Below are 23786 nucleotides of genomic sequence, written 5' to 3' on the forward strand. Positions count from 1 at the left end.
GTGACTCACGAGAAACCTCGTGACTCACGAATAATTTTATGAGTAATTTACCTATAGAATAGAGGTGTGCACGTGAGTAAAAGTTTACTCACGCTCACGCACACTCACGACTGAAAAATCATACTCACGCACGATATTTTCTGGTAGGACTCACGCTCACGCAATGTTACGAAAAGAAAATTTGTACTCACGCACAAAAACGTCGTGTCTCACGAAAAATACCGTGACTCACGAAAAATATCGTGACTCACGAATAATTTTATGACTAATTTACCTTACCGAAGTGTCAGAAAACATGAGCATTATTAAAATCGAGACTGTTATTAAACTCTTAACATCCCAGGTGTCACTAAAATTGTAATTGAATTTAACTCTTAAGCGTTTTAAATATGTTGGTGAGCAGGGATATTTTCGTGAGTGTAATTCGTCACTCACGCACACTCACGAAGATATTATTTTCGTGACTCACGTTCACGCACGACATTTTGGTTTGTTAATCACGCTCACGCACACTCACGCTGTTGTCATGAGCGTGACTCACGCACGAATCACGAAAATTTTCGTGAGTCACGACAATTTCGTGTCACGTGCACACCTCTACTATAGCACCTGACTGAAAATATGAGTATGATTAAAATCGAGGCCGTTATAAAACTTCTAACACTTAGAATGTCACTAAAATTATATAAAGGGTGATTTGTTAAGAGCTTGATAACTTTTTTTAAAAAAAAAACGCATAAAATTTGCAAAATCTCATCGGTTCTTTATTTGAAACGTTAGATTGGTCCATGACATTTACTTTTTGAAGATAATTTCATTTAAATGTTGACCGCGGCTGCGTCTTAGGTGGTCCATTCGGAAAGTCCAATTTTGGGCAACTTTTTCGAGCATTTCGGCCGGAATAGCCCGAATTTCTTCGGAAATGTTGTCTTCCAAAGCTGGAATAGTTGCTGGCTTATTTCTGTAGACTTTAGACTTGACGTAGCCCCACAAAAAATTGTCTAAAGGCGTCAAATCGCATGATCTTGGTGGCCAACTTACCGGTCCATTTCTTGAGATGAATTGTTCTCCGAAGTTTTCCCTCAAAATGGCCATAGAATCGCGAGCTGTGTGGCATGTAGCGCCATCTTGTTGAAACCACATGTCAACCAAGTTCAGTTCTTCCATTTTTGGCAACAAAAAGTTTGTTAGCATCGAACGATAGCGATCGCCATTCACCGTAACGTTGCGTCCAACAGCATCTTTGAAAAAATACGGTCCAATGATTCCACCAGCGTACAAACCACACCAAACAGTGCATTTTTCGGGATGCATGGGCAGTTCTTGAACGGCTTCTGGTTGCTCTTCACTCCAAATGCGGCAATTTTGCTTATTTACGTAGCCATTCAACCAGAAATGAGCCTCAACGCTGAACAAAATTTGTCGATAAAAAAGCGGATTTTCTGGCAACTTTTCTAGGGCCCATTCACTGAAAATTCGACGTTGTGGCAGATCGTAAGTCTATTCATGATGAAATGTCAAAGCATACTGAGCATCTTTCTCTTTGACACCATGTCTGAAATCCCACGTGATCTGTCAAATACTAATGCATGAAAATCCTAACCTCAAAAGAATCACCCTTTATGAATTGAACTCGTAAGCATTTTATGTTCGTAAGCGGGATTATTTTCGTGAGCGTGTTTTTCCGAAATTCGTTACTCACGCACACTCACGAAGATATTATTTTTGTGGCTCACGCGTGAGTCACGACAATTTCGTGTCACGTGCACACCTCTAATTCTACGTCGATCTGGTGGTGTCCGTCCGTCCGTCTTGAAATCATGCTAACTTACGAACCAGACAAGCAATCGACTTGAAACCTGGCACAAGTAGGTGTTATTGAAGTAGGTCGGATGGTATTGTCAATGGCCCATATCCTACTACTTTTAGATCTTATGTAGCCTCTTGGAAGAGCAAATTTCATCCGATCCGCTTAAAATTTGGTGATGTTAGTATATGACCGACCCTCCAAAATTTAACTTCGGACAACCTCATGAAGGAGGCCTGTCCAAAACCGACACCGATTAACCGGTTTCAATTATTCAAACCGAAACCGGATAGTAAAAAATTGGCATTTTCGGTTAAATGCGAAAGCCGGGTTTTTAACATCGGCTAAACAGTTTCTTTCTTTCTTCCGAAATTAGAAATTTTTGTAGAGAGACACTGAAAATGAAACACAACTGACTACTTAGGTTAGGTATAGTAGCAGCCGTGACATTTAAGGCTTATGGTGTTTTCTTTTCTGAAAAGGTGCTTTGCCTTCATTTTGTCTGTACAGAATGCGCATTTTTAAAATGTTACCAGCAACCTAAAAAATGCTATCATTTTAGCGGGCAGAAAAGAATTCAAAGAAGGAAACAGGACAATCGCAGCACTCTCGTTTGTTGGCAGTGCTGAAAATGCCCGTAATTTGCCTCTATGCGTGGCGATATTTTCACAACAGAATTCGAAGCCTTTTCGCACTTTTGCCTGTTTTTTTTTTTAGAAAAGAACCAAAAAAGTACATTTTCCGGGCAAGTTGCCAAAAAGTGCGCATTTTTTACAAGAAAAGAAAACGCCATTAGACTATTCAGTGCATTGTGATACCACTCCGGTGAACTTCTCTCTTATCAGTGAGTGCTGCCCAATTCTATGTTTAGCTCAATGACAAGGGACCTCCTTTTAATAGCCGAGTCCGAACGGCGTTTCACATTATGGAGAAACCGCTTAGAGATGCTTTGAAACCACGTTGGCCACAGTTGGTAGAATTCTACCAAAAATGGTAGATTTTTTACTGTTTGGTAGAATGGCAGAATTTTCGATGTTTTGATAGATTTTTCTATAGAATTACGATTTTCTATAGAAATAAAATTTTTGACAAAATGTTCCTTAGAAAAAAAATTTGACAAAATTTTCTATAGAAAAAAAATTTGAACACATACATTCTATCGAAATAAAATTTAGACAAAACTTTCTATTGAAATAACATTTTGAAAACATTTTCTATAAAAATAATATTTTAACAAAATTTTCTATAGAAATAAAATTTTTATAAAATTTTCTATAGGAATAAAATTTTGATAAAACTTTCTATAGAAATAACATTTTTAAAAAAATTTTCTATAGTAATACAATTTTGATAGAATTTTCTATAAAAATAATATTTTAACAACATTTTCTATAGAAATAAAATTTTCTATAGGAATAAAATTTTGACAAAATTTTCTATAGAAATAATATTTTGACAAAATTTTCTATAGAAATAAAATTTTGACAAAAATTTTATTGAATTAAAATATTGACAAAATTTTTTATAGAAATAAAATTTTGACAAAATTTTCTATAGAAATAAAATGTTTTCAAAATTTTGTATAGAAATAAAATTTTTTCAAAATTTTGTAAGAAATAAAATTTTGTCATAATTTTCTATAGAAATAAAATTTTGACAAAATTTTCTATTGAAATAAAATTTTGATAAAATTTTCTATAGAAATAAAATTTTGACAAAACTTTCTATATAAATAAAATTTTGTATAGAAATAAAATTTTGACAAAAATTCTATAGAAATACAATTTTGACAAAATTTTCTATAGAAATACAATTTTGACAAAATCTTCTATAGAAATAAAATTTTGACAAAAATTTTACAGAAGTAAAATATTGACAAAATTTTCTATAGAAATAAAATTTTGATAAAGTTTTCTATAGAAATAAAATTTTGTCAAAATTTTGTATAGAAATAAAATTTTGTCATAATTTTCTATAGAAATAAAATTTTGACAAAATTTTCTATAGAAATAAAATTTGACAAAATTTTCTATAGAAATAAAATTTTGACAAATTTTTCTATAGAAATAAAATTTTGACAAAATTTTCTATAGAAATAAAATTTGACAAAATTTTCTATAGAAATAAAATTTTGACAAAATTTTCTATAGAAATAAAATTTTGACAAAAATTTTATAGAAATAAAATATTGACAAAATTTCCCATAGAAATAACATTTTGACAAAATTTTCTATAGAAATAAAATTTTGACAAAATTTTCTATAGAAATAAAATTTTGTCACAATTTTGTATAGAAATAAAATTTTGACAAAATTTTCTATAGAAATAAAATTTTGTATAGAAATAAAATTTGACAAAATTTTATAAAATTTTTAAATAAAAATAAAAATAATTTTTTTCACAAAATTTTCTACAGAAATCAAATATTGACAAAATTTACTATAGAAATTTTTACAAACTTTTCTATGGAAATAAAATTTTGACAGAATTTTCTACAGAAATAACATGTTGACAATATTTCTATAAAAACACAAAATTTTCTATAGAAGTAAAATATTGACAAAATTTTCCATAGAAATAAAATTTTGTCAAAAGTTTGTATAGAAATAAAATTTGACAAACTTTTCTATAGAAATAAAATTGTGACAAAATTTTCTATAGAAATAAAATTTTGACAAAATTTTCTGTAGAAATAAATTTATGACAAAATTTTCTATAGAAATTAAATTTTGGCAAAATTTTCTATAGAAATAAAAGTATGGCAAAATTTTCTATAGAAATAAATTTATGACAAGTTTTTCTATAGACATACAATTTTGGCAAAATTTTCTATAGAAATAAAAGTTTGACAAAATTCCCTATAGAAATAAAGTTCTGACAAAATTGTCTATAAAAGTAACCAAATTTTGGCAAGATTTTCTATAGAAGTAAAATTTTGACAAAATTTTCTATGGAAATAAAATTTTGGCAATAGTGTCTATAGAAATAAAATTTTGATAAAATTTTCTTTGGAAATAAAATTTTGACAAAATGTTCTATAGAAATAAAATTTTGACAAAGTTTTCTAAAGAAATAAATTTATGACAAAATTTTCTATAAAAATAAAAAAAAAATTGGCAAGATTTTCTATAGAAATAAAATTTTGACAAAATTTTCTATCAATATAAAATTTTGGCAAAATTTTCTATTGAAATGCAATTTTTGACACAATTTTCTATAGAAATGAATTTTTGACAAAATTTTCTATAGAAATACAGTTTTGACAAAATTTGCTATAAAAATACAATTTTGACAAAATTTTTTATAGAAAAAAATGTTACAAAAATTTTACATTACATTACATTTTTGCCTAAATTTTCTATAGAAATAAAATTAGAAAAATGTTCTATAAAAATAAAATTTTTCACAAAATTTTCTACAGAAATAAAATATTGACGTAAATTTTGTCAGAAATAAAATTTGTTTACAAACTTTTCTGTAGAAATAAAATTTTGACAAAATTTTCTACAGAAATTACATTTTGACAAAATTTCTATAAAAATAAAATTTTGACAAAATTTTCTATTGAAATAAAATTCTGACATAATTTTCTATAAAAATAAAATGTTGACAAAATTTTCTATAGAAATAATTAATTAATCCTAAGTTGTAGTTTTTAGTGAAATGAGTGTTTAACGCTCATTTTCACTAACTTTTATTTTATCGGATTTAACCGATTAACCCTGTTTGTGGTTTTTCAAAAATTGGGATATTTGGGTAAACCGAAACTCGACATTTCAAACGCAATCCATTGGTGGAGGTAACTTAAGATTCATCCTGTCCGATTTACTAGTTTCTATAACAAATCCTTCTCTATTTATCAAGCAATTAATTTTGTTATTATTATTCATTTAAGATCTGAAGAGAGAGGAGGATCATTCTGATATCCAAGAACCTGAACTAAATAAAGATATTCCAAGTGCATCGGAATTCGGAGAAAATGTTACTGAAAATCCCCAACAAGGTGTTTCGGACTTTGGTGATTTACAAGCCAAAGAGCCCATCAATATGCTAATGCCTGGGACTGAGAATAAAGAAGATTCCTTTGATATGAATTATGATATTGATGGCGACGACTATGGAGATGGCAATGATTTCCGTCCATTTGATTATACCAACATTATTCCCTTTCATTCTGATTTACCTTATGGGCATGGTGACCGCTACCTGAACTTATTATACCAGAATCTTCTACAAGATTTATTTAATATATTCGCCTATAGAGAAGAAATGCGTACAAAACATAACCTCTATAGGCATTTATTTTGTAAGAAACTTTCTCAAGCCCTTAAGAAAGATTCGCATTATGGTTCCATATATCATGATTTTGCCAAAGAACTTTGTGGAATACTCAACCATTCTCCGAAGCATACAGCTAATATACCCTTACTAAATGATATACTACGTAATGGGGAACATCGAAGTGTCTCTATAGACAATGCTGTTCCAAATGGAAATTCTGATGATTTTGCAAATCCCACTAGTAAAAATGTCATCGACAGTGAACCTGCCTTTAAAGAAAATCAAGAGTCCTCACTTGCCAAAGATATTGATTCATCTCATGATGGAAATGCCGCACCTGATGATCGGTTTCTTAGAGCGCCTAACTTTAATGTACCCGATGGCTTACCTTCTTTCGTTAAACTTTTCAACTTTGGAAAACACCGAGATGATTTATCTTATGAAGGATCCAATGATTTACCAAATGGAAATGGAAAGTCACAAATACTTACTTAAGTTGATCGAGCCTTAATTCATCCATCATGTCTTTTGTATGAACTAAGGAGACGAAATATATTTTTAAAGTCCTTTACTATGAAATGGCCTATTAAATTTATTGTTTCAAAATAAATTGTGTTATTTTTTTATATAAATATAAGAAAACCTGATATGTATTCCATTGAATTTCAGCTTTCTCTCATTTCGAAACCGCTCGTCCGAAAGGTGACACATTTATTCCAGTGACAGTTCATTTTATTGCTTACATAAGCATTCTGATCTATTGAATTCAGAAATACAGTTTTCCATGGTAGAATTCAAGCCAAATTTGAAGTCAATTAGGATAAGGTTGCAACATAGACTTTGATGAGAAAAATTTCTTCACAGAAAGACGGACAAAGGACATGACTAGATTGCCACTTGAGGCAAAAATAATCTACCAAAATTTGAAGAAATTGTTACAAAAAAAAAAACACCACTACAAAAAAAAAATCCTATTTTGCAGCATTTGTTCCAATTTTTGTGGTTATTATTAAAACAAAATGTTTCTTCGTAAGAAATGATTTAATTTTTTAAAAATTAAAAAAAAATCTTTATTATTTTATGATCTCGGAAGTGATCATAAAATAATAAAGCGAAAATTTATTTTGGTGTATAAATATCATTTGAATTACACTTGTGTCAAAATTTTAAATATTTTTAGCTTTCAATAATCGATTGTTTCTATGACCTCAAGCCGAACAAAATTAATAATCAGAATAAACATAAAATAGGTCAACAACACTCAAAAATATTTTTAAAAATTGTATTTCTATAGAAAATTTTGTCAAAATTTTATTTCTATAGAAAATTTTGTCAAAATTTTTCATATTTGTTGTTTTGATCTCGGCTTTAAACCCATTGTGTTGACTAAACTAAAGGGTGATTCTTTTGAGGTTAGGATTTTCATGCATTAGTATTTGACAGATCACGTGGGATTTCAGACATGGTGTCAAAGAGAAAGATGCTCAGTATGCTTTGACATTTCATCATGAATAGACTTACTAACGAGCAACGCTTGCAAATCATTGAATTTTATTACCAAAATCAGTGGCAGAAAATCCGCTTTTTTATCGACAAATTTTGTTCAGCGATGAGGCTCATTTCTGGTTGAATGGCTATGTAAATAAGCAAAATTGCCGCATTTGGAGTGAAGAGCAACCAGAAGCCGTTCAAGAACTGCCCATGCATCCCGAAAAATGCACTGTTTGGTGTGGTTTGTACGCTGGTGGAATCATTGGACCGTATTTTTTCAAAGATGCTGTTGGACGCAACGTTACGGTGAATGGCGATCGCTATCGTTCGATGCTAACAAACTTTTTGTTGCCAAAAATGGAAGAACTGAACTTGGTTGACATGTGGTTTCAACAAGATGGCGCTACATGCCACACAGCTCGCGATTCTATGGCCATTTTGAGGGAAAACTTCGGAGAACAATTCATCTCAAGAAATGGACCGGTAAGTTGGCCACCAAGATCATGCGATTTGACGCCTTTAGACTATTTTTTGTGGGGCTACGTCAAGTCTAAAGTCTACAGAAATAAGCCAGCAACTATTCCAGCTTTGGAAGACAACATTTCCGAAGAAATTCGGGCTATTCCGGCCGAAATGCTCGAAAAAGTTGCCCAAAATTGGACTTTCCGAATGGACCACCTAAGACGCAGCCGCGGTCAACATTTAAATGAAATTATCTTCAAAAAGTAAATGTCATGGACCAATCTAACGTTTCAAATAAAGAACCGATGAGATTTTGCAAATTGTATGCGTTTTTTTTTTTTAAAGTTATCAAGCTCTTAACAAATCACCCTTTACAAGAGTACTTAACCAACAGAGGTAAATAATGTTTGTCAAATTTATTTGGGCAAAGCCCTATAGACTGCAAAGTGGTTAGAAGGACGAACGTTTCGGAATTACTACATTCTTCATCAGCATCCTCTACTTGCAGCATCAGAATAAATTCCGGCAGTTCACTAAACCCAAAGTGAACCACACTCGAACTCTCCTACCCGAATTTATTCTGATAATTGGTTGAGTTTTGCTGCAAGTAGAGGATGCTGATGGGGAATGTGGTAATTTCGAAACAGCTGTACATCCAACCATCTTGCAGTCTATAGGGCTTTGTCCAACTAAATTTGACAAACATTCTTTTCCTCTGTTGGTTAAGCTACTCATGTAGTTTAGTCAACGCAATGGTTTTTAAAGCTGAGATAAAAACAATAAATATGATTGAAGTAAAAACCAACAATAAAACACAAAACAAATTATTTCTATAGAAAATATTGTCAAAATTTTATTTCTATTGGAAATTTTGTCAAAATGTTATTTCTATCGAAAAGTTTGTCAAAATGTTATTTCAATAGAAAATTTTGTCAAAATTTTATTTCTATAGAAAATTTTGTCAAAATTTTATTTATATAGAAAAGTTTGTCAAAATTTCATTTCTAGAGATAATTTTGTCAAAACTTTATTTGATAAAAAATTTGATTTCATAGAAAGTTTTGTCACAATTTTATTTCTATAGCAAAAATGTGCAAAATTTTATTTCTATACAAAATTTTGTCAAAATGTTATTTCTATTGAAAAAAATTGCAAAATTTTATTTCTATAGAAAATTTTGTCAACATTTTATTTCCAAAATAAAAATATCAAACTTTTATTTCTATAGAAAATATTGTCGAAATTTTAGTCCTCGAGACAATTTTGTCAAATATTTATTGCTATAGAAAATTTTGTCAAAATTTTATTTCTATAGAAAATATTGTCATAATTTTATTTCCGTAGAAATTTTTGTCAAAATTTTATTTCTATAGCATATTTTGTCAAAATTTTATTTCTATAGAATATTTTGTCAAAATTTTATTTCTATAGAAAATTTTGTCAAAATTTTATTTTATAGAAAATTTTGTCAAAATTTTATTTCTATAGAACATTTTGTCAACATTTTATTTCCAAAAAAATTTTTTCAAAGTTTTTTTTTTCTATAGAACATTTTGTCAACATTTTATTTCCAAAAAAATTTTTTCAAAGTTTTTTTTTTCTATAGAAAATTTTTGTCAAAATTTTTTTTTCTATAGAAAATTTTTGTCAAAATTTTATATACAGAATTTGTCAAAATATTATTCCTCGAGACAATTTTGTCAATCTATAGAAAATTTTGTCAAAATTTTATTTCTATAGAAAATTTTGTTCAAATTTTATTTTTATAGAAAATTTTTTAAAAATGTTTCTATAGAAAATTTTTTTAAAAATTTTATTTCTATAGAAAATTTTGTCAAAATTTTTTTTCTATAGAAAATTTTGTCAAAATTTTATTTCTATAGAAAATTTTGTCACAATTTTATTTCTATAAAAAAATTTTTCAACATTTGATTTCTATAGAAAATTTTGCCAAAATGTTATTTCTATTGAAAAAATTTGCAAAATTTTATTTCTATAGAAAATTTTGTCAATATTTTATTTCCCTATACATTTTTGTCAAAATTTAATTTCTATTGAAAATTTTGTCAAAATTTTATTTCTATAGAAAATTTTGTCACAATCTTATTTCTATAGAAACTTTTTTTAAAAATTTAATTCCTCGAAACAATTTAGTCAACATTTTATTTCCGTAGAAATTTTATTTCTATAGAATATTTTGTCAAAATTTTATTTCTATAGAAAATTTTGTCAAAATTTTATTTCTATAGAAAATTTTGTCAAAATTTTATGTCTATAGAAAATTTTGTCAAAATTTTATATCTATAGAAAATTTTGTCAAAATTTTATTTCTATAGAAAATTTTGTCCAAATTTTATTCCGAAAGATAATGTAGTCAGAATTTTTATCTTATAGAAATTTTTTTCGAAATTTTATTTCTGTAGAAAACGTTTTCCAAGTTTTATTTTTACAGATAGTTTTGTCAAAATATTATTCCTAAAGAAGTTTTTGTCAAAATTTTATTCCTGGAGACACTTTTATCAAAATTTTATTTCTATAGAAAATTTTGTCAACATTTTATTTCTATAGAAAATTTTGTCAACATTTTATTTCCATATAAAATTTTGTCAAAATTTTATTTCTATAGAAAATTTTGTCAAAATTTTATTTCTATAGAAAATTTTGTCAAAATTGTATATCTATAGAAAATTTTATCAAAATTGTATTTTTATTGAAAATTTTGTCAAAATTTTATTTCTATTGAACATTTTGTCAAAATTTTATTTCCAAAAAAAATTGTCAAAGTTTTTTGTCTATAGAAAATTTTTGTCAAAATTTTATATACAGAATTTGTCAAAATATTATTCCTCGAGACAATTTTGTCAATCTATAGAAAATTTAGTCAAAATTTTATTTCTATAGAAAATTTCGTCAAAATTTTATTTCTATAGAAAATATTGTCAGAATTTTATTTCCATATAAAATTTTGGCAAAATTTTATTTCTATAGAAAATTTTGTCAAAATTTTATTTCTATAGAAAATTTTGTCAAAATTTTATTTCTATAGAAAATATTGTCAAAATTTTATATACAAACTTTTGTCAAAATTTTATTCCTCGAGACAATTTTGTCAAAATTTTATTTCTATAGAACATTTTGTCAAATTTTTATTTCCATAGAACATTTTGTCACAATTTTATTTCTATAGAAAATTTTGTCATAATTTTATTTCTATAGAAAATTTTGTCACAATTTTATTGCTATAGAAAATGTTGTTCAAATTTTATTTTTATAGAAAACGTTTTCCATGTTTTAGTTTTACAGATAGTTTTGTCAAAATATTATTCCTAAAGAAGTTTTTGTCAAAATTTTATTCCTGGAGACACTTTTATCAAAATTTTATTTCTATAGAAAATTTTGTCAACATTTTATTTCTATAGAAAATTTTGTCAACATTTTATTTCCATATAAAATTTTGTCAAAATTTTATTTCTATATAAAATTTTGTCAAAATTTTATTTCTATAGAAAATTTTGTCAAAATTTTATATCTATAGAAAATTTTATCAAAATTGTATTTCTATTGAAAATTTTGTCAAAATTTTATTTCTATAGACAACATTTTATTTCCAAAAAAAAAAATTGTCAAAGTTTTTTTTCTATAGAAAATTTTTGTCAAAATTTTATATACAGAATTTGTCAAAATATTATTCCTCGAGACAATTTTGTCAATCTATAGAAAATTTTGTCAAAATTTTATTTCTATAGAAAATTTTGTTCAAATTTTATTTCTATAGAAAATTTTTTAAAAATGTTTCTATAGAAAATTTTTTTAAAAATTTAATTTCTATAGAAAATTTTGTCAAAATTTTATTTCTATAGAAAATTTTTCAACATTTTATTTCTATGGAAAATTTTGCCAAAATTTTATTTCTATAGAAAATTTTGTCAAAATTTGATTTCTACAGAAAATTTTGTCAACATTTTATTTCCATATAAATTTTTGTCAAAATTTAATTTCTATCGAAAATTTTGTCAAAATTTTATTTCTATAGAAAATTTTGTCACAATCTTATTTCTATAGAAACTTTTTTAAAAATTTAATTCCTCGAGACAATTTAGTCAACATTTTATTTCCGTAGAAATTTTTGTCAAAATTTTATTTCTATAGAATATTTTGTCAAAATTTTATTTCTATAGAAAATTTTGTCAAAAAAATTTCTATAGAAAATTTTGTCAAAATTTTATGTCTATAGAAAATTTTGTCAAAATTTTATATCTATAGAAAGTTTTGTCAAAATTTTATTTCTATAGAAAATTTTGTCAAAATTTTATTTTTATAGAAAATTTTGTCAAAATTTTATTTCTATAGAAAATTTTGTCAAAATTTTATTTCTATTAAAATTTTTGTTAAAATTTTATTTCAATAGAAAATTTTGTCAAAATTTTATTTCTATAGAAAATTTTGTCAAAATTTTATTCCTTGGGACAATATAGTCAGAATTTGTATCTTATAGAAAATTTTGTCCAAATTGTATTTCTATAGAAAACGTTTTCCAAGTTTTATTTTTACAGATAGTTTTGTCAAAATATTATTCCTAAAGAAATTTTTGTCAAAATTTTATTCCTGGAGACAATTTTATCAAAATTGTATTTCTATCGAAAATTTTGTCAAAATTTTATTTCTATAGGAAATTTTATTTCTATAGAAAATTTTGGCAAAATTTTATTTCTATAGAAAATTTTGTTAAAATTTTATTTCTGTAGAAAATTTTGTCAAAATTTTATTTCTATAGAAAATTTTGTCAAGATTTTATTTATATGGAAAATTTTGTCAAAATTTTATTTCTATAGAAAATTTTGTCAAAATATTATTCCTAAATAATTTTTTGTCAAAATTTTATTCTTAAAGAGTTTTTAGTCAACATTTTATTCCTAGAGACAATGTAGTCAGAATTTTTATCTTATAGAAAATTTTGTCCAAATTTTATTTGTATAGAAAACATTTTCCAAATTTTATTTGTACAAATAGTTTTCTCAAAATATTATTCCTAAAGAAATGTTTGTCAAAATTGTATTCCTGGAGACAATTTTATCAAAATTGTATTTTTATAGATAGTTATGTCAAGATATTTCTACTAAAGAAAATTTTGTCAAAATTGTATTCCTGGAGACAATTTTATCAACATTTTATTTTTGTAGATAATTTTGTCAAAATATTTCTCCTAAGAAAATTTTTGTCAAAATTTTGATTGTGTAGACAATTTTGTGAAAATTTTATTTATAGAGAATTTTGTGTCAAGATTTTATTTATCGAGAATTTTGTGTTAAAATTTTATTTATCGAGAATTTTGTGTCAAAATTTTATTCACAGAGAATTTTTTTTTTTCAAAATCCTATTTATATTCTATATCTATATGTATGATATTTATCTGCTAATGGACTTGTTTAAATGTAAACAATTGTATTTTAAATTACAATTCGTTATTTGAAGACTATAATAGATTTGGTATATATCACAAATTTACAACATTTTAAAGAAAAAATAAATAAAACATCACAATACAGCTGTTTGTGATTAAATCACAATAATTTAGGAATATACGAATACAAAAAAAAATAAAATAAAAAAAAAATAAAAAAAGTAATCAAATAGCCATATTAACATGATCGAGAAATTGAAGAATGGTTTAAATATCTAAGAATCTAGAAAAGTATCTTCAATGAGTTATGAGATATCATTCGAATTTGTTTATCAAGTGAACAAAAGAGGAAAAAGGTCTGCTCGCATTTTGGTGCTTTGACTATGGCTTATGCCATAAAAATTCAATATTTATTTAAGACATAAGGGAAAATAAAATAAAAAACCAACAAGTATTAAACATCTGTTTTGAAAGAAGCAACGAACAAGAAAAAAAAACCTGAAACAAAAATATATAAAATAAATTTGGCAAATGGGTACACAAAATTCATAGAATTACTGAATTATTAGAATTTATATTCGTGGAAAAAAATTTAAAAAAAAAATTAAAAGCTTAGATCAAGGTCGACCGAGACCTAATACTACCATAGACGTTTAGAAGAGAATAAGTTAAATTCTGCAAAAAGTATTTCCAAAGAAATTATAAGAAGCAAAGTGTTTATAGAGTTTTGAGTAATTTCCGAAAGATACTTGGTCCCAGTAAGGATTCCTGAAGAGTTGCCATATTTTTTATTTCTGGATTAAATCACAGATAATCTCCATTATAACACCCTCTATGTAGGGTACCCCAAGATAGAGAGAGAGTATAACAAAACATATTTGTTTGTATCAGTTGACGCAAATTAATCACAATTGTCTAACAGACGGTATAAATATAGGAACTACTTCGACATTGACGTTTATATCATTAGACGAGTCCAACGTGCAAACTGAACCCTAGAAAACAGAAGGCAAAGAAATATGAAATTATTTCTAAGTGCCAGCTTGGCCTTTATGCTGGTCATAGTGGTGGGTCAAGTACCACAAATTCTAGCCCAAGAAGCAGGTAAGCTGGAATATGATGCCATAAATCGAACAATACTCATGGATATATGTTTTGGTTTTGGACAAAGATCATGGCCATCATGATGGATTATTAGGTGGTCTTCTTGGTGGATTATTTAATCATCATGGAGTGGAGACTGTCACCCATGATCAACACGCTATGGGTTTACATACTTTTGGTCATGGGCATCATGGCCATTTTGGTTATCAAACAGTCGATTATGGACAAGGGGCTCCAGTCCAAATGGATACATATGATGGTTCAGGTCAAGGTGCCAGCGAAATTGTAGCTAATGCAGATATGGGTAAGGCGAACGAACTCAAAGATCTTAAAGTGAGAGGAAATCATAAATACAGAATTTTTATAATGTACACAAAAAATGTACAAACAAAATTCTGATTCAATCACGAAATCAATTGATCCAATTAATTTTTTAATTGAAATGACATCAATCACAAAAATGATTAAAAATTATTTGAGAGTCAATTAAATAATTAATTGATCCAATGAAAAAAAATAATTGAAACTATTAATTATTTTTGTGATTGATTTTTGTTTCAATTTAAAAAAATTTTTGAATCAATTAAATTTTTAATAGAGTATATTTTAAAATTCAATTAAAATTTTAATTGAAAAAAATATTCATGACAATTTTTTCTGTGTAGTAACAGAAAATGCTGCAGATCCAGTTGATATGCCTGTAGAATCAACCACCAATGCTGAAGAGTCTGTAGATACTCCAGTTACTCCCACGGAAGCAGCAATTCCTGGAGATTCTGGTATGATAAGAGATAGACATAAAATTCCCTAAGGTCATTGACTTAGTTCTTCCCATAGCCCTAGATTCCAATGCCTCAGATGTTTCAGCCCAGGATGTTCCAGCCTCGAATGCTATCGCATCTCAATGGACCATACACATAGGAAATTCTCCTCAGATATTAAAGGAATTGATTGATTACCTTCATAGTCTTGGAATTGTTGTGGATACTTCCAGTGATGCCGATGGTCTATGGAATATAAATCTTAAAAATGCTTCTCCATCTCTTGTCCAAGCTTTGCAACATTTAAGCTCAGCTCCATCCACAAAACCATGGACTATAGATTTGTTAAATGTTTCTCCAACATTTGCTGAAGAAATTAAAGCAATTGAGGCTGGAGGTTCTCAAGGTGTCCATTTGAATGGGGATATTCCCGTAGGAGTTGATGCTGATAAATGGAAAGTTAATTTGCAGAATGCCCCCAAAGACCTCTTAGATATTTTCAAAATTGCTGATCCTATAGAGGCTGGTATTGCTAAATCTGTGGAATCTACTCAGGAGGATAGTGATGATAACGACGATAATGATGACAATGATTCCGATGATAATGATGACAACGATTCCGATGATAATGATGACAATGATTCCGATGATAATGATGACAATGATTCCGATGATAAAACAGATGATGACAATAATGACGATTCAGAATCTTCAGTCCCCAATGATGATGATAATGATGACGATGATGATAAAGATGACGATGACGATAATGATGACAATTCTGATGAAGATAATGATGACGACGATGACAATTCTGATGATGACGATGACGATGATGATGACAATTCTGATGACGATGAGGATGATGATGATGATGATGCTGCTGAAGACACAAATGACGAACCAGCTGACGGCCATCTTACAATACCACCTGTCGTGGAACAAATTAATCCACCCATTACCCAAGAAGTTACTGATCCAGTTATGCCTACATTGCCTATGGTCGAACCCCAAATTCCAGAAACCCTACCACCAATGCCACAAGCAATGCCTTCAATTCCCTTACCTACACCAACTATAGGCGCGGAGCCTGCTTTACCTATACAGCCAACAGTACCAGCTCCTACTGCCGCATCCGCACCAGCGCCCTCTCCCATACCACATGGTGAAATAACTCACATACGCATTGGTGCTATACATGGTAACATACATCCGGATGGTACATTGGGCAAAGATATTGGAGATGTTGATATTGGTTTTGGTGATATATCCGGAAAGGATCTGGAGGATAGTGATCAAGTAATTCACTTGCTTGAAGAGACTCTTCATAATATAATCGATGGTGGATCATCAAAACCTTTGCCAGCAATTGCAAAACCTAAGATCCCACAACCATCTCAGAGCACGGGAGAATCCCATGGAAAGCCTTCAGTTCACAAATCTACTATGGCAAAACCCCATGTATCTATACCTTCCCAATTACATGGTATCCCAATTTCATTTAAGGCCCATGGACCTTTAGCTGCCATGGCACAAAAATTCCCTTTCCTAAAGCATGGAGTTCCCAAACACATGCATATCCCTATGCCCTATGGAACCCCATTACCAAATCATGAACCAATTTTAACTCGTCCCTATAACAGTTTTACCTTCCCTAAGCTGGTCCACCAGCCCAATTCTCCTTCACGACTCCTGCGCGTACTTCCCCATTTTGGTAATCAATTCCCCATGATTTTCCAAAAACCCCGCCCCCAAGGAAATGTTATGCCAGCCTTACCTACTCATATAACATCCATTCACGCTATTCCCCAATTAGTTCATGGATATCCTGGTCATTTACCAGCTGCCCCCACGGCTAGTAATTCACCAATTCCCAGTCATATGGCACCTCAGGTGGACCCCATGCAAGTTAGGCCTCTAATGGCAAATCCAGATCTTGATGAGCACAATAATTCACCTCTTCCTAATGTTGTTGGGCAAGCAAAACATATTGCTCATCGCTCTCCTTATATGAATATGGTTCCTCATATGGAGCTACCTCTACCCGAACCTCTTGTTAAGCAACAAAATGCTCCACATACGAATTTTGAAGCTCACCCTCATGGACCTATTCCATCTTCCATGAATCCCAGTGTTCCAACTACACTTCCTGCACCTATAAATCGGTTTAATTTTGTATCCAATCACCTGACTACTCCTATCAATAACCTTGCTCACATAATGCCCGGATTTACCCCTAAACCTCTTGGTCCTCTTACTATGAATTCTCCAAATTCGAATTCTCAAATTAACCCCGGAAGTTCATCTACTGTGACCACTATTAATCCCGCTCAACCAAGTGTCAAGAATTTGGATTCCATATTAAAGAGTTTTGCTGGATCTATGCCTAATATGGTTGGCAATATTGCCAATTCTTTAACAACACACATTGGCAATATGCCAAAACCTTCGGGAGAAATACAAAATCATATTTCAACATTCTTCCATAGCCTTCCTGAATTATCAACAAACTCTGTTGGAGGATCGTTTAAAAATTTAGCTCCTATAGTCCATCAAGTTAGTGGACAAATTGGTTCCTCGTCGGGTCTCATTAATGGTTTGTCCGGCATCACACAAAGCGTCCATAATGTAGCTGCTAACATTGGCAACTCTTTGTCGACCAATTTCAATGGCAATATTCACTTTGGTGGGCAAATCTCAAATATGGCAAATCCTAGTGGCCCCACAATGCCTACCATAAACAATGGTTTTTCCAACATGATTGGCAACACTATGCACACCACAATGCAAGCTAATAACCCTTATGGTTCAACATTTCTGAATAGATTACCATATAATAGCCAAGTGAGAGTAAACTAAAAGATCGGTACAGAATCTTGCCAATAAATTCGATTTAATTAAAACAAAAATAATAAGAAGAAAAAAATTAAATTCCTATAAATCTATGTAGTAATAGTTATATTAAATAAAGTGTAATTAAATATTGTTGTCTGTATGATTTATTGCATGATCATGTAAATTTATTGTCTTTTAAACAGCTGAACATAAAAGTGAGGAGAGTGAACTCTGCTTTGACCAACCAAAAAAAAAAAAAAAATCGATAGATTATTTTTCAGGGTTACGGGTTAAATTTCACTTGTCCTAAAGAAACTAAATTTTGACAAAATCTCATATAAAAATAAAATTTTTACAAAATTTCCTGTGGAAGTGAAATTTTGATTACATTTCCACAGAAATGATATTCTGACAAATAGATAGGAAATAGAAATTAAACTTTGACAAAATTTTTTAAAGAAATGGAATTTTGACAAAATATCTTAAAGAATTGAAGTTTTCACAAAATTTCTTAAAGAAATGAAATTTTGCCACAATTTCCTATAGAAATAAAATTTTCACAAAATTTCTAGAGAAATGAAAATTTGACAAAATTTCTAGAGAAATGAAATTTTGACAAAATTTCTAGAGAAATGAAATTTTGACAAAATTTCCGATGGCAAAGAAATTTTGACAAAATTTCCTATAGAAATGAAATTTTGACAAAATCTCCAATAGAAATGAAATTTGGACAAAATTTCTTATTGACATAAAATTTTGAGTAAAATTTCCAATAGAAATGAAATTTTGACATAATTTTCTGTGACAAAAAAAAAATTGACAAAGTGTAAATTTCATATATGAAAATTTAAAAAAATTTCTTATAAAAATAAAATGTGGACAAAACTTCCCATAGAAATGAAATTTTGACAAAATATCCTATTGGAATGAAATTAAGACATTTGCTGTAGTAATGAAATTTTGACAAAATCTCCAATAGAAATGAAATTTGGACAAAATTTCTTATTGACATAAAATTTCCAATAGAAATGAAATTTTGACATAATTTTCTGTGACAAAAAAAATTGACAAAATGTCCTTAAAGAAATGAAATTTTGGCAAAATTTCTTAAAGAAATGAAATTTTGATAAAATTTTCTATAGAAATTAAATTTTGACAAAATTGCCTAATGAAATGAAATCTTTATAACATTTTATAAAGAAATGAAAATTATAAAATAATTTCCTATGACAAAGAAGTTTTTACAAAATTTCTAAAGAAATTAAATTTTGACAAATTTTCCTATAGAAATGGAATTTTGACAAATTTTCCTATAGAAATGGAATTTTGACAAAATTTCCAATAGAAAGTAATTTTGGCATAATTTCCTATGTCAAAGAAATTGTGATAAATTTTTTTATAGAAATTAAATTTTGACAAAATTGAAATGAAATGTTTACATAACTTCATATGACAAAGAAATGTTGACAAAATTTTATTGAAAATTGAAATGAAATGTTTACATAATTTCCTATGGCAAAGAAATTTTGAAAAAAATTCCTATAGAAATGAATGACGAAATTTCCTGAAAAAAATTAAATTTTGATAATATATTGTTTTATAGAAATCCAATATTGACAAATTTATCTATCAAAAAGAAAGTTTTGACAAAATTTCCTATAGTCATGAAATTTAGTGAAATAGAAATGGAATTTTGAGAAAATTTCTTAAAGACATGAAATTTTGACAAAATTTCTTAAAGAAATCAAGTTTTGACAAAATTTCCTAACGAAATGAAATTTTCACACAATTTCCTACAGAAATAAAATTTTGACAAAATTTCTAGAGAAATGAAATTTTGACAAAATTTCCGATGGCAAAGAAATTTTGATAAAATTTGATAAAAATTATAATATAATTTCATATGACAAAGAAATTTTGATAAAATTTTTCAAAGAAATTAAATTAAATGATAAATTTTCCTATAGAAATGAAATTGTGGCAAAATTTCTTAAAGAAATGAAATTTTGGCAAAATTTCTTAAAGAAATGAAATGTTGGCAAAATTTCCTTTAGAAATAATTGTTTGACAAAATTGCCTAATGAAATGAAATCTTGATAAAATATACTAAAGAAATGAAAATTATAATATAATTTCCTATGACAAAGAAATTTTGATAAAATTTTCTAAAGAAATTAAATTTTGATAACCTTGCCTATAGAAATGAAATTTTGGCAAAATTTCCAATAGACAGTAATTTTGGCATAATTTCATATGACAAAGAAATTGTGATAACATTTTTTATAGAAATGAAATTTTGACAAACTTGAAATGAAATGATTACATAATTTCAAATGACAAAGAAATTTCGATAAAATTTCTTATAGAAATGAAATTTTTACAAAATTTCCAATAATGACAATGACAAAATTTCCTACAGAAATGAAATTTTGATAATATATTGTTTATAGAACTCCAATATTGACAAATTTATCTATTAAAAAGGAAGTTTTGACAAAATTTCCTATAGTCATGAAATTTAGTGAAATAGAAATGAATTTTTGACAAAATGTTCTTAAAGAAATGAAATGTTGGCAAAATTTCTTAAAGAAATGAAATTTTGATAAAAGTTTCTATAGAAATGAAATTTTGACAAAATTTCCTAAAGAAATGACATTTTGACACAATTTCCTATAGAAATAAAATTTTGACAAAATTTCCGATGGCAAAGAAATTTTGATAAAGTTTGATAAAAATTATAATATAATTTCCTATGACAAAGAAATTTTGATAAATTTTTTTAAAGAAATTAAATTTTGATAAATTTTCCTATAGAAATGAAATTGTGGCAAAATTTCTTAAAGAAATGAAATTTTGATAAAATTTTCTATAGAAATGAAATTTTTACAAAAATTTCCTACAGAAATGAAATTGTGACAAAATATTCTTTAGAAATGAAATTTTGACAAAATTGCCTAATGAAATGAAATCTTGATAAAATTTCCTAAAGAAATGAAAATTTTAATATAATTTTCTATGACAAAGAAATTTTGATAAAATTTTCTAGAGAATTTAAATTTTCACAAATTTTCCTATAGAAATGAAATTTTGACAAAAATTCCTATAAAAATGAATTTATGACAAAATTTCCTATAAAAATTAAATTTTGACGTTTCCTAAAAAATGAAATTTTGACAAAATTTCCTATAGAAAAGAAATTTTGATAAAATTCCTTATGCACACAGAAAAAAATATCACCAAAATATTTCCAATTAAAAAGTTAATTGAAGTTGAAAATTTTTTCAATTAATAAATTAGTTGATACAATTAACTTTTTAATCATGATAGAAACATTAAGTTAGTTAAGTCAATTGAAAATTTTAAAATTTTTAGTTAAAAAATTAATTGATACAATTAACTTTTTAATCAAATTCGGAAGACTAAGTCAGTTAAAAAAGTGATGAACATTTTTTTAAATTTTTAATTAAATTTTTTTTTTCAAACAATCAATTGTTAATCCATATAAAAATTCTAAGCCAATTCAAAATGTAATTGAAAATAGTTACCTTTTTTAATTAATAAATTAATTGAGTTTTGCAATCAACATCAATTAAATTTTTAATTGAATCAATTAAAAAATTAATTGAAATTTGGTAATGAAATCAATTAATTTTTTAATCAAGAATTTTTTCTATGCCCAATTAAAACTCTGATTGATACTATCATTTTCGTGATTGAAGACACTTCAATTAAAAAATTAATTGGATCAATTAATTTCGTGATTGAATCAGAAAAAAAATTTTTTGTGTGCAAGTATATACAGAAGTAAGTTCAGCCTTGCCGATTCTTAAATACGCACCACCATGAATCAAATATAACAGTTACCTATGAAAACTCTTCGTCGTAGCGTGTTACTTGATAATATATAACGGTTTACTTGATAATGTATAGAATGATAATATATAGAAATGATTAAATACCGCCTTGATATGAAATGTAAAATCTATAGATTTGGAAATTTTACTTTAAGTTTCAAGCAACTTTCATGATCAGTGTGTCTTCTATACCCACAAAAGTGAAATCGGTCTATATGGAGGACTTACCAAATGGAGCTATAACAAGTATATATGGCGGTAAGTTCGGCCAGGCCGAATCTTATGTACCCTCCACCATGGATTGCGTAGAAACTTCTACGAAAGAGTGTCATCCACAATCGAAATACTTGGGTTGTGGTATCTTAGAACTTCTTAACATCGTTTTCTAAATTGTGAGTTAGTCCATACGTGGTATATATTAGACAAAAACGTTATGTTTAGTTAAGTCTACAAATAATTACGAATCGATATGGACTTTTTGCACAGTACGTAGAGAGCCAGAATTGAAATATGGGGGTCGCTTATATGGGGGCTATATACAATCACAAACTTGATATGGACCAATTTTTGTGTGATTGGAAATCGATTTATCTGAGGGATATATATAACTATAGGCCGATATGGACCTAGTTAGGCATGGGAGCCACTGAGGTGCAATGGTTAGCATGCCCGCCTTGCATACACAAGGTCGTGGGTTCGATTCCTGCTACGACCGAACACCAAAAAGTTTTTCAGCGTTGGATTATCCCACCTCAGTAATGCTGGTGATATTTCTGAGGATTTCAAAGCTTCTCTAAGTGGTTTCACTGCAAAGTGGAACGCCGTTCGGACTCGGCTATAAAAAGGAGGTCCCTTGTCATTGAGCTTAGCATGAAATCGGGTAGCACTCAGTGATAAGAGAGAAGTTCACCACTGTGGTATCACAATGGACTGAATAGTCTAAGTGAGCCTGATACATCGGGCTGCCACATAACCTAACCTAACCTAACCTAGGCATGGTTGTTAACGACCATATACTAGAACAATGTGCCAAATTTCAACTCACTCCGATGAAATTTGCTCCTCCAAGAGGCTCCAAAACCAAATCTCGGGATCGGTTTATATGGGGCTATATATGATTACGGACTGATATGGACCACTTTTGGCATGGTTGTTAAATATCATATACGATCACCACGTACCAAATCTCAAGCAGATCGGATGAATTTTGCTTATCCAAAAGGCACCGGAGGTCAAATCTGGGGATCGGTTTATATGGGAGTTATATATAATTATGGGCTGATAGGAACCAATTCCTGCATGGTTGTTGGATACCATATACTAACATCACGTACCAAATTTTACCGAATGGGACGAATTTTGCTCTTCCAAGGGGCTCTGGAGGTCAAATCTGGGGATCGGTTCATATGGGGCCTATATATAATTATGGACCGATTTCGACCAATTTTTGCATGGGAGTTTGAGGCCATATATTAACACCACGTACCAAATTTCAACTTAATCAGATGAATTTTGGTCTTCCAAGAGGCTCCGTAGGTTTAATCTGGTGATCGGTTTATATGGGGGCTATATATAATTATGGACCGATGTGGACCAATTTTTGCATGGTTGTTAGAGACCATATACTAATACCATGTACCAAATTTCAGCCGGATCGGATGAAATTTGCTTCTCTTAGAGACCTCGCAAGCCAAATCGGGGGATCGGTTTATATGGGGGCTATATATAATTATGGACCGATGTGGACCAATTTTTGCATGGTTGTTAGAGACCATATACTAACACCATGT

General features: G+C 28.5%; 2 protein-coding genes across 2 annotated transcripts; both read left to right on the forward strand.

The window, feature by feature from the left end:
* Positions 1–14418: 14418 nt before the first annotated feature.
* On the forward strand, positions 14419–14945 carry LOC142231404 (uncharacterized). The gene is made up of 2 exons (XM_075302011.1): positions 14419–14546; positions 14614–14945. Exons 1-2 carry the CDS (start codon positions 14462–14464, stop codon positions 14943–14945), a joined length of 417 nt encoding a protein of 138 aa, XP_075158126.1. The 5' UTR covers positions 14419–14461.
* A 276-nt stretch (positions 14946–15221) lies between these two features.
* On the forward strand, positions 15222–18256 carry LOC142229367 (uncharacterized). The gene is made up of 2 exons (XM_075299917.1): positions 15222–15325; positions 15384–18256. Exons 1-2 carry the CDS (start codon positions 15241–15243, stop codon positions 18164–18166), a joined length of 2868 nt encoding a protein of 955 aa, XP_075156032.1. The 5' UTR covers positions 15222–15240; the 3' UTR covers positions 18167–18256.
* The last annotated feature ends 5530 nt before the right edge of the window (positions 18257–23786 follow it).

This window comes from Haematobia irritans, chromosome 3 (assembly GCF_050003625.1).
Source record: "Haematobia irritans isolate KBUSLIRL chromosome 3, ASM5000362v1, whole genome shotgun sequence".
Lineage (NCBI taxonomy): Eukaryota > Metazoa > Arthropoda > Insecta > Diptera > Muscidae > Haematobia > Haematobia irritans.

Coding starts and splice junctions, on each gene's coding strand:
- LOC142229367 (XM_075299917.1), top strand. CDS start 15,241: ATGCCTGTAGAATCAACCACCAATGCTGAAGAGTCTGTAGATACTCCA. Junction 15,326..15,383: donor AGCAATTCCTGGAGATTCTG/GTATGATAAGAG, acceptor TTCTTCCCATAG/CCCTAGATTCCAATGCCTCA.
- LOC142231404 (XM_075302011.1), top strand. CDS start 14,462: ATGAAATTATTTCTAAGTGCCAGCTTGGCCTTTATGCTGGTCATAGTG. Junction 14,547..14,613: donor AATTCTAGCCCAAGAAGCAG/GTAAGCTGGAAT, acceptor TTTTGGACAAAG/ATCATGGCCATCATGATGGA.